The following is a 12,682-nucleotide window of genomic DNA, read 5'->3' on the forward strand; positions in this document are numbered from 1 at the left end:
AAAATTATTAACAATAGTAAAAAAGATGAATGAAGATATATTAATTAAGTAACTCAATAAGTAAGATGTGGTTAACCCACACTGATCTAATTCTAAATAAAAATTTAATAACGTGCATGGTTTAAACCTAAAGGATATATAACATTTTCCTCGTTCATTTAGAATCTGATTAAAATAATTAAATTAACATTATTGATGTTAAAGTTTTAACATATATATATGGGCACGGTGAAAATATCAAATTGTCATCATGCCCGTACTATATATAACTGTTTGTTGTACACTAAAATAGTTTTGTAAAATGGTCTGATTGTTTGACTAGAAAAGAAGAAGTAGAAGACGAGGAAGAAAGAATTGAAGAAGAAAACCTGGGTATAGTAGAGACAACGACAATTTTATTTCATTTGCAAATAAATCGTTTTTTTTTTCGTCCAAAAAAAAAAAAAAAATAGACATAGACCATGAAACAAGTTTTTATTTTATTAATTTCTATACTAAACGAATGGAGAATAATAAATCAAATAAATCCGGATTGGAAGGCCAAGAGCAGGAATAGAGTTATTTAATAAAAATGTGGAAAGATTTTGAGTATCATTTTCCTTTAAAATCCTTCTTAATAAAAAATAAAAGTTAGATGAATAAATAAACATGATATATATATATATATATCATGTTTATTTATTTATTTATTTTTAATACAAACTAATGTAATGATAGAAATGTGTAGTAAATGATCAATGAACAAATTAATATCTTTGAACTGAGCTGCAAGCTTATAGTTGCTGCATCTTTTGTTGAAGTACTCATGGCATGTAAACTTAAGATGAGAACAAGATAAGGGAAAAAAAAAAATTCGAAATTACGACATACAAATAAACAAATATAACTTGAATAAACAAATATAACTTGAATAAACAAATAGTATTAAAAATAGATAAGGTTGGTGTGAAGAGAGTGCAATCTTACCAACAACTGTACCATTAATTTATGGTTCAAACCTAAATGATATATAACGTGCATGGTTTATATTATATATATGTCAAAACTTTAATATGACTAATGTTACTTTAATTATTTTAATGAGATTTCAAATGAACAAGAAAAATGTTGTATATATATCCTTTTGGTTTTGCTATATATTAAAGCATGCGCGCTTTCTTGTATGCATGGCTAACAGTTAGAAATTAATTGTCTTATATTTTTTAATGTTGAAATGGGGTATGTACCGGTGTTATAAATGGGAAGTAAATTAAGTGTTTCTTTTGTAGAAATTAATTTTATTGAATGTTGGGATCGATCATATTGTACAATATTAAACCTGATAATGTTGGGATCATTTTATATGTTATTTATAAATATAGTATAAATAAACCTATATATATATATATATATATATATATTATATTTACTGATGTGTCAAAGTGACACGTCAGAAATTTATTGACGTGTCACTTTGGCATGTCAGTAAATATTGACGTGTCAAACTAACACGTCAATAAATTGCTGACGTGTCACTTTGACATGTCAGTATTTAATGACGTGTCTAACTTTGACACGTCAGTAAATATAAAATTATTAAGTTATTTAAATAAAATATTTTAAAAATATTGACACGTTAGTAAATACCGACGTGTTGTGTTCAACACGTCAGTAAATGTTGACGTGCCACTTTTGGCACGTCAACAAAAAAAAATTTATTGACGTACCAGTTTTGGCACGTCAACATTTACTGACGTGACAAAAAATAGATACTATTTGCCACGCTAAAAAAAATGGCATTTTTTTTAGGTAGTGTTTATATGCTTTTGTCATTTTCCATGGATGAAGTATGGAAAATTATGCTTGCCTTGAAAAAAGGGTCAATGGTAGTGAAAAAAACAAAAAACAATGTGCAAGCTGAGGGAGATGAAGAAGAAGAAGAAAAGAAGAAAATAAATGAACGAGCCGGAGAAGAAGAAGAGGAGCAACAAGAAGATGAAGCCGGTGTGCAGTAGAGTTTTTTAGTTTTTTAATATTTTTATTTTTTAAATTATTGATTTTTTTAATATTAAATGAATTTTATATTATTTCTTTTAAAAAATTATTTTTTATTGCCCTAAACGACCCAAACTGGGTCGTTTTGGGCTGCCGCATGGTGCGATAGTTTTGAACTACCGCACCTAAGCCGGATCGTTTAGTATATATACCAAAGGACCTAGATTTGTTTGATCGCCCGCCTGCGAGATCAGAAATTCCAAAGGTTGTGGTGCATAGAGAATATCATGGACCCTTCCATAATGAAGCTCCTTGAAGAAGATGAGGTTGTCTCTTTCTCCGTCTCTGTCTCTATATCTTCAATTTTGAGCATAAGGGATTAGAATTCTGACCTTTTTGAGTTTTTGATATGCACAGGACGAGAGTATGCATTCAGGGGCGGTTGTGGAGGCATTCCAGGCTGCCCTAAATAGAGACATAGGCGGAGATGCCTCAACTTCTCAGCCCCCTGATTCAGATAATGGTGCGTCCTTTGTTTTTTCTTTCTTTCTTTCTTTCTTTCTTTTTTTTTCCCCCCTATTTCCAGGTTCTTTAATCATAGTGTACGAGCGTAGCTTTGGAATTACATAAGTTTTGTACGTTTCTTTGGACAAGCATTTTGTTTTTTTTTTGGGAGGTTTCTTATAAACAGACTTAATTAGCAGAATTTCAGGTTAGAAGGTGCTTTATACTTGAATTCATCCACAAATGTCGTTCCTTTTTTTTTTTTTTTTTTTTTTTCTTATAGAAAGTTGCTCAAATTTCCATAAAGGTGTTAGCTAAGGAATTAAATATTAGCAATTTCTCATTATGTGGAGGAGAAATCTTACTTCGTGGGTTTAAGCTTGACATCTCAACCCCTTATTTCCTGCAAGCATGAATTTATTGTCCTTATCTATGATTATGTGTTTGAAATGAAAATCATTTTATCTTGTTTTTATCAAATAATCTACCGTGTTGTCTGCATATGGAAAGCGCATTCATGCATGGAAATTATGTTATGGAAGCTATTGAGCCCAAACATTTCAATAAAATGTCTTTTGCCTTCTCTTATGTGCTATGAATAGATTAAAATATCCTGTCTTGCAATTTATTGATTATGCATGATATGTACAAGCAGCTTTGTCCCAAGGAAGCAATCATACCTCCAGTCAGTCATTACCACAGTGGCAAAATGCTAGCCAAGATCAAAGCAGTGAATCTCAAATTGAGCAAGACCAAAGAAGTGCACAGCAGCAAGAACATACTTTATCTGGAATGGAGCTAAAGCAACATGGATCTGTTATTGAAAGTCAGCAACAGAATACTGTCCAGGAGGAACTCAAGCACCTCCAAATGCCACAGAAAAAGTCCCAAGATGATTGTCAACAGGGGAAGGGGCATCCAACTTCCCTCCAGAATCCTCAGACAACTGAAATGCAGGTTTCTGAAAAAATTCGTACACCGATAGATGAGCCAGATAGGAGACCTAGTCTAGAAGGAGAATCTCAATATGCAAAATTACAGAAGATGAGTAATCAACAGGCAACAATCACAGAGCAAGCAAGCAACCCAATAAATCGTACTAAACCAGGGCAAGTACCATTTGGCGTATTGCTGCCCGTTCTACAAGCCCAACTTGATAAAGACAGAGCCATGCAACTTCAAACAATATTTGTTAAACTCAAGGTGGGCCCTTAATACTAGTTTCTTAACTAATATGGTGTTGTACATGTCTCTTTGTGTGAATGAACTGGGTGTGTCCTTAGTTTTTGATGCAGCGTAGGATTGTGGTGAACAAGAAAAACAGCAAGTAGAAGGGATAAATATTCCTAAGATTGTGAGAATCTTCTTAAACAATAGATTCTATCTATGGTTTAAGGAAAAACACAAAGAAACTCAACTCTGAGTAATTTTTATTAAACAAACTCAATAATAATCATAAATTGAATTGTTAAAGGCTATAATCATATATTTATAGCCCAAGACTCCTAGCCCTAAAATAACAATGAAATAAAGTTGGTTTAGAAGTCTATGAAAGAAGACTAAACCAAATAGAAGACTAACAAAGAACCTAATTCAAAATGAAAGACTGAAAGATAAGATAGAATAACAAACTAACACAGAAACCTAGTTTAAACAAAAGACTGAAGTGTAAAATAGGATAAGATAGGATAAGATAAGCCGTTATAAACTATATCTATATCATTCTCCCCATGTTGGAGAGAATTCGTCCTTGATACCAACTGATGCAGCGTAAGATTGTGGTGAACAAGAAAAACAGCAAGTAGAAGGGATAAATATTCCTAATATTGTAATTCTATCACAAGAATCAAAGAAATCTTCTTAAACAATAGATTTTATCTATGGTTTAAGGAAAAACACAAAGAAACTCAACTTTGAGTAATTCTTATTAAACAAATTCAATAATAATCATAAACTGAATTTTTAAAGGCTATAAACATATATTTATAGCCCAAGACTCCTAGCCCTAAAATAACAATGAAATAAAGACTAACAAAGAACCTAATTCAAAATGAAAGACTGAAAGATAAGATAGAATAACAAATTAACACAGAAACCTAGTTTAAACAAAAGAATGAAGTGTAAAATAGGATAAGATAAGATAAGATAAGCCGTTCTAAACTATATCTGCATCATTCTCCCCACGTTGGAGAGAATTCGTCCTCGAATTCGGCTGGTTTTTTCCACGGTCCTTCGGATGCCCAGTCAACTTATTCCACTCGCCGTTCCTCAAAATAAAGACGAGGTAACATCCCACAATAAGCGTGACGCTTCTCATCATCGAAGTACATTGATGTTTGTCGTGAAATCCCCACACACCTTTTTGCTGTGTAGACTTGTCATGCTTCTCTCGTGCTTTGCTCTTCCCACAAGTCATGAGAATCCCCAAAGAACTCGTTAAGACCCTTTCAATCTTTGATAGAAAAATTTTCTTCACCATATAGATCTCATCACAATTTTGGTTAGAATAATTTGATAAAATAGCATCTATCCCAATGAAATCAACATAGTCAATTGGCTCAACACTAAAATCGAAGACTTTATCTTCGGGGCCCTTATTAGGCACATGATATGTAGAATTGTCGTCAAAAAGTGCAAAACTATCCAAAAGATTTATCTCTTCCAAGGGTTCCTCTTCTTCATGAAAAATTGCAAAACTCTCCAAAAGACTTACCTCTTCCAAGGATTCCTCTTCTTCATGAAAAATTGTGATACTTTCTGAAAGGTTTACCTCTTCCACTTGTTTTCCCAATTCTTCAAGCTTTTAAGGACTTTTGATGTCGTGCGGATGATTAGTAACATTAGTTCCCGGTACCAAATCAAGTTGAGGTTGAATGTCTCGCAATGATGGCATCACTTTCGGTAATTCTGATCGGACTATGTCGACACATCTCTCCAACAGCTCCTTTATTGGCCCCGACACCTCTCCCTTGACGCTGCTTTCCTTGTCCGTCAACTCCTGCTTGGCTACAAAGGATTGATCATCCCCTTGTGAAGGTTTTGGCTCTGCCCATGGGCTATGTAACAACGTCAATTTGGTTTTAACAAACATGAAGCTGTATGTATTCTTTGTTTCATCATGGATAGCAGCTCTATCATATTTCCATGGCTTTCCCAACAATAGGTGATACGTATCCATGTCAACCACATCACATCACACATGATCCACATATTTAGCTCCAATAGAAAAAGACACTAGACAATGTTTAGAAACCATTACCTCGTTTCCTTTCGTGAGCCATTCCAACCGATAGGGAATAGGATCTCTCTTGGTCTCAAGCCCTAGCTTTCGAACTGCTTCCTTCGAGACTACATTTATACCACTCCTTGGATCAATGACAAGCTTGGCCACCTTGTCTCCAATGGTGCATGTAGTCTGAAATTGTCGGTACATACCTCCAATGTCTCGGGACACCGAATGATGCTTGACCTCCGCCATCTCCCAAGACACCTTTTTTTGTATGAATTTTCTATTTTTTCTTTTTGGGTGTCGAGTTTGATGCCTGCATCCCGTGATATAGCATGGGCTTGTGCCGTTGAAAATTCTTTCCACACTCCACGCCCTGCATAAGGATTGATAGGTTCACCCTCAACAATAAATTTGTTTTCCGCCCCCGCGTATCTCGGTTTTGGTTGATGACGACGAACGCTCGGACCATCCATGTCGGCCAAGTGATCGGTAGGGACCCCGTGATGGGTGCGCGCACGCCCCTCCTTCCTCACGGTTAGACCACCAAACCTTTCCTCCATGTGCCGCAAACGAATCGCCGGTTGCTCCTTACATGCTGCCTCCGTGCGCATGTGCACCTCGTTCATGTCTGCAAAGCGGTTGCTTCTCCTCATTGATGGAAAGTAATTAAGCTCTGATAACAACTGATGCAGCGTAGGATTGTGGTGAACAAGAAAAACAGCAAGTAGAAGGGATAAATATTCCTAAGATTGTGAGACTATCACAAGAATCAAAGAAATCTTTTTAAACATAAAACACTAAGAAACTCAACTCTGAGTAATTCTTATTAAACAAACTCAATAATAATCATAAACTGAATTGTTAAAGGCTATAAGCATATATTTGTAGCCCAAGACTGCTAGCCCTAAAATAACAATGAAATAAAGTTGGTTTAGAAGTCTATGAAAGAAGACTAAAGCAAATAGAAGACTAACAAAGAATCTAATTCAAAATGAAAGACTGAAAGATAAGATAGAATAACAAACTAACACAGAAACCTAGTTTAACAAAAGACTGAAGTGTAAAATAGGATAAGATAAGATAAGCCGTTCTAAATTATATCTGCATCAGTTTTCCTGATGAAACTAATTTCTCAACTATCATTGCTTTCTTAGAAAAATGAGATCCCAAAAGAAGGGTTTGTCCGGCTCATGAGAGGCATTGTGGGGGACCATATGCTCAAACTGGCAGTAATGAAAATACAATCACAGGTAAGTACGGTATACTTCTGTCAATTACACCATGAATGCTTTTGGTCAGTTAAGCAGTGGTGTGCTAAAACCAGCCTGTTATATACTTGCAGCCAAGTTCCAATCAATTCCAGTTGCAATCTCAAGCATCAGCACGGCAACACCCTCAGCGGATTCCATCCGTTAGTGCCAGTTCCTCACAATTCAGTGATCCGCACTCATTTGGACAACTTCATCAGAAGGGCACCGACTCTTCTGCCGACCCTTCTCGTATTGCCGTTGTCCAAATGCCGGCTGGTTCAAGCTATCCAACCATAGAAAAGGATGCTCAAAAAACTCGAGAGGTGAATCACCAGTCAGATTCTCATGGAGTTCAAGTAAGCCAAGTGTCTTCTTCCAGTGAGAGCACTGTCAATCAAGAGAGGGAGCAATCCTCAATTGCTATACAAGGTCTTAACAAGCAGCAGCAACAACATTTGCACTTTCCACCCATTTATGGAAGTACTGGTGGTAATTATCACCCATATTCTGGGACAAATGTCAATACTTCAACATCATCTGTCAAACCACAACCTCATGATACACAATTGAGACAAATTTCACAACATCAGAACTTGAGTTCCACTCAGTTAGGTGGAACAACACAGGGCATGAACATGATGAGCTTGCCTAAGTTTGAGAGGCAAAATTCTATCAATGATCCAAAGCGAGTTCAGGGTGGATCTGTCTCTCACTTGGCAAACAATTCAACCTCGCAACAGAAATCAGTTCCTTGGCAAACGTCATCAAATAAAGAACAATATTCTGCCCCTTCATCATCAGTGGCTGGTGTAAAACAGGAAATAATTGATCAGGCTACTGAGCCCCATTTTTCTCATTCACAAGGATTGTCTTGTTTTTCTTCTGCACAGCTTGGACAGGGAAATGCAACCCCTGGAATTGTAAAGGATGAAACTTTAGAGAAGCAGTCTTCGAGGATGGGTCTTTCGACATCCACGAGCATGATGCCTTCGAATTCAGTTTCTCCTTCTATGACAACACAAGTGGATCCTAATGTCCCAGTAATCTCCAGACTTTTGTTGTGGTGCTTTTAATTAATGATATCAAGCAATTTGATGATTATTTGCCATTTTCAATGATATTAAAATGGGTTTACTGGCTAATAAAAGGCATTCTTCCTCTAATATGTTTCCATAACACCCTATGCCATTAGTGACTGCACGTGATATGATACACTTGGAACTCTGAGCGTGTCAGGTTATTTTGCTAAGAAATTGCCGCTAAGCTGGACTTGAGACTAATGAAGACTAAAGAATATTCTAATTTACTATATGTTGTCACTTTTATATCATGTGCTCCTTCATAATTTCAGTGTCAAAACAGAAGGTATATTATTTTGTGTCTTTCCTATCCTCTGTATTAATGCATGCATCTATTCATGGGACTGTTTGACATTTTATAGGTATGCATTATTACGATAACGTACATACATTGTATAACTCTTATTGCTTCATTTTCCCCCCGGCTTCTATTGAAAAAAACTTTGTGTGGATAAATTTTTTTAATTATTGGATATACTTTCTGTCTTGTTTACTTTGCGCTGTAAAATATTTCTATTGCAAGGTTCATGCTTGTGTCTTGTAATTATCTCTTAATATTCAGTGACGGCAGGTTTCCTCTTCTTCTTCTTCTTCTTCTTCCTCTTCCTCTTCTTCTGTGCTGATTTCCATATTGCTTTTACATTTTAACAGTTAGGTTCTCGGATCCCATCTACCGCCCCTCCTTCTGTGACTAATGCAAGGACACCTTCCAAAAAGCCTTCTATTGGCCAGAAGAAACCACTTGAGGCACTTGGTTCATCACCAACTCTGCCAAGGTGATAAAACGCTTCTGTTGTATTATAGCCAGAGGATAATGATGAATGGTTTCAAAGTGATTTAGTTCATACTCCATTTGTAACCTTTTGTTCTTTGTCATCATGTATAATTTATCTGATATCCTGCAGTAAAAAGCAAAAAGTATCTGGGACCTTTTCAGATCAAAGCATTGAACAACTAAATGATGTCACTGCAGTCAGTGGAGTTAATCTTAGGGTATGCTATTTTTCCATTTTGAAGTCGGCCTATTGTAAAGTATAAGATAATTAAGTAAATGATTCACTCTTAAAGTCCACAAGCTCAAAACCGATATTCTGTTCTGAATAGGAAGAGGAGGAACAACTATTTTCTGGACCCAAGGAGGACAGTCGAGCTTCAGAAGCATCTCGAAGAGTTGTGCAAGAAGAAGAAGAGAGACTGATTTTGCAGAAAACTCCCCTCCAGAAAAAACTGGCAGTGATCAGTTAATACTCTAGTTAATCCCTCTTCTTTAGAGAAGTGTTCTAAGTCTGTACATGCATCCATTGTGTGCGTTATCAACAAATATAAGGGTGCTTGATATCTGGTCTGTGTTGTTATCTGTATGGCAGTGACCAAATGTGGTTTGAAGAGTATAAGCAATGATGTGGAGCGATGCTTGTCATTGGTAAGATGCTACCTACTTGGCCCTTTTTCTTTATTAATGCTTACATGTTTTCTTATGCACAACTAAATCTTCAGTGTGTGGAGGAAAGAATGCGTGGATTAATAAGTAACCTAATCAGACTGTCAAGACAGGTCAGTGTTTTTCTTTTACTACTCACTTGAATTATCTGTAATTAAATACTTCTGAATTTTAGCGGGTCTCTGTAGCGGGTTGATATTGAGAAACCAAGACACCGAACTCTTATTACCTTGGATGTTGGACAACAAATCATGACAATGAACAGGAAAGCTAGGGAGGAATGGGAGAAAAAACAGGCTGAAGCAGAGAGGCTTCGAAGACTTAATGAAGTGAGTGCCTCTGCATTTTATGAGATGATTAACTGAGTTCTTAGGGTATTACTTGTATAAAACACATCTAGAATACCCAGTATATTTACTTTATGTCTATTGGAAGTTTTATGTATTTGTTAATAAATTATATATCTCCCAATGCAGCCTGAGGGTAATAATGGAGTTGATGGGGAAAAGGAGAAAGATGAAGGTCGTGCTAAATCACTTAAGGTATCCAGGATAATTTATAATGCTAAGCATTATAAATTTACCAATCAACAAATATCAAAATTCTTGATTTTGCTATCTGCTTTTTTGCAGGTAAACAAAGAGGAGGATGACAAAATGAGGACAACAGCTGCAAATGTCGCTGCCCGTGCTGCTGTTGGAGGAGATGACATGTTGTCAAAATGGCAACTTATGGCTGAGCAAGCCCGGCAGAAACGTGAAGGAGGGGTGGATGCATCTGGTTCTCAGCCAGGTAAAGATGCGAGTCGCAGGCCGACATCGGGAAGAAAGGACAATCAAGAAGCAGAGAAAAAGGGCAATGCAGCGTCAGGTAAGAGTGCTTTAAATTGATTTTAGTTTTTCTAGTTAATAGTATATATCTTTTCCCCTAGTCCACTGCACCGAACACCACCCAATCATTGATGTGCGTGCAACTTCAAATATACTCCCTGCCTCTCATCCAACAGCATTGATGAGCAACTTTTACATATTTCTGTTTTTTTTAGTTTAGCCGAGTATTTGCTGAAGAAATGTCCCATGTACATTCGACCTCTGTAATGTGTGTTTCTCCCTCCCCCTCCTTTTGGCAGGAGCTGTTAGAAAATTTGGGAGGAACCAAGTTGTTGTGCCTCAAACAAGGGTTGCGCCTAAGATCTCCATTAAGGATGTGATTGCAATCCTGGAAAGGGAACCCCAGATGTCTAGGTCTACACTGATATATCGCTTATATGAGAGAATTCACTCAGATGCCACCGTCGAATAAGTGTAACATGGTGCAAATGGATCATCTTTTGCAAACGTAGCCGAGCCTGAAGGGGTAGTTTTGTTCAGTTATTCTCACATGTTTGTTTTAACTGTAAAAAAAGACAAAGGTTGAATTATTCTTTCCTTGTTCATTCTTTGTAATTAAGTTTTGTTGGGCGGTCGCTAGTTTTTCCAGTTTTATTGTTGGTATAATATGTGTTACACTTTTAAATACAAGCTGCTCGTCTGTCTTTTTATAACGCAGTAGATAGTATAATCCCGTCATAGTTATCTTGTAGTAAGCAGAATGGCTAAGCCTACAAGCCGCAATCAATTAATTCAAATTCAAACTATCAGCTAGGGTTGGGCGTCGGTAGAAAAATTTTTGTTTTGCCAAAATGTCGGTAAAGTCGAAAATTTCACCGACTTATTCCGCCAAATTTTTGTCCCAACACCGATAGGCAGTCGGTAAAGTCTATCGGTATGTGAAAAAATTGAAAATTATCGGCGAAGTCGGTCAGGAAAGTCGGTTCAGTTAACAAATTTTATTTCGCCAACTGAACCGAATTTGTTGAAAAAAAAATGTTTCGCCTACCGCCCATTGGTTAATCTGTGTCTGTAGAAGTCGGTTGACTATCGATCAGTTGGCGGTCGAAAGTCTGTCGGTGGTAAATTTGCCCAGGCTTACTGTCAACAATAAAATTAGAAAAAACTGCCAACAATACCTAAGGTCTTGCACTAGGTAGGTGCAATACAGTCTAGAATGTGTGGAAAAAAAAAAAAAGGGTGTCTTGGGTGTAAGGGTGGCAAAATGGGTTGGCGGGTCAATCCGAACACGAGTTAGGTGACCCGACACCCGATTAGCTTAAACCCAAACACAACCCGTTTAGATAAATAGGTTGAATTTTAAAACACGAACATGACACGAAAAATAATTAGGTAACTCGATATGACTTGTTTAAAATAACAGGTCATGTCGGATTGACATGACTCGTTTACTTAAAAGGCGTAGCGATACGACCCGGCACGACCCGACTTAACACGTTTGAAGGAAAAATAGATAAAATAATGTTATAATAATACCATTGGGATTACTTTCTAATTTTACTTATCAAAAAATAATAATACCATTGGGATTCCATAGAATTCACAAAACACAATTTTAAAAAAAAAAAAAAAGAAAAAGAAAAAGAAAAAAAGATAATAGGTTTAATTGTTAACAAATTGGCATTCAATAAAAACATTGACAAAGAATAGCAATTTTTAATTCCATCATAGCAAATAGTACTAAATATTTTAGGCTTTAGTATAGTTTTTTTTCTTTTTTTTTTTTATTTTTAAATAATAATAATAAATAGAATGGCTAAGCCTACAAGACGCAATCAATGAATTCAAATTCAAATTGTCAGTTAGGGCTGGGCGTCGGTAGAAAAATTTTTGTTTCGCCAAAATGTTGATAAAGTCGGAAATTTCACCGACTTATTCCGCCAAATTTTTGTCCCGACACCGATAGGCGGTCGGTATGTGAAAAAATTGAAAATGATCAGCGAAGTCGGTTCGGTTAACAAATTTTATTTCGCATACCGAACCGAATTTGTCGAAAAAAAAAAAAAATGTTTCGCCTACCGCCCATTGGTTAATCGGTGTCAGTAGAAGTCAGTCGACTATCGATTGGTAGGCGGTCGAAAATCCGTAGGCAGTGAATTTGCCCAGGCCTACTGTCAACAATAAAATTAGAAAAAACTGCCAGCAATACCTAGGGTCTTGCACTAGGTAGGTACAATACAGTCTAGAATGTGAAGAAAAAAAAAAAGGGCGTCTTGGGTGTAGGGGTGGCAAAATGGGTTGGCGGGTCAACCCGAACATGAGCTAGCCGATTAGCGTAAACCCAAACACAACCTGTTTAGATAAATAGGTTGAAT

General features: G+C 36.4%; 1 protein-coding gene across 1 annotated transcript; it reads left to right on the top strand.

Moving 5' to 3' along the window:
* Nucleotides 1–2,194: 2,194 nt before the first annotated feature.
* On the top strand, nt 2,195–10,997 carry LOC132165695 (transcription initiation factor TFIID subunit 4b-like). Its single transcript, XM_059576354.1, has 14 exons — nt 2,195–2,300; nt 2,392–2,497; nt 3,134–3,681; nt 6,862–6,957; nt 7,050–7,997; nt 8,688–8,812; nt 8,942–9,029; nt 9,141–9,276; nt 9,404–9,459; nt 9,534–9,590; nt 9,666–9,806; nt 9,954–10,019; nt 10,110–10,347; nt 10,607–10,997. Exons 1-14 carry the CDS (start codon nt 2,262–2,264, stop codon nt 10,777–10,779), a joined length of 2,817 nt encoding a protein of 938 aa, XP_059432337.1. The 5' UTR covers nt 2,195–2,261; the 3' UTR covers nt 10,780–10,997.
* Nucleotides 10,998–12,682: the final 1,685 nt, after the last annotated feature.

This window comes from Corylus avellana, chromosome ca11 (assembly GCF_901000735.1).
Source record: "Corylus avellana chromosome ca11, CavTom2PMs-1.0".
In the NCBI taxonomy this organism is placed as follows: domain Eukaryota; kingdom Viridiplantae; phylum Streptophyta; class Magnoliopsida; order Fagales; family Betulaceae; genus Corylus; species Corylus avellana.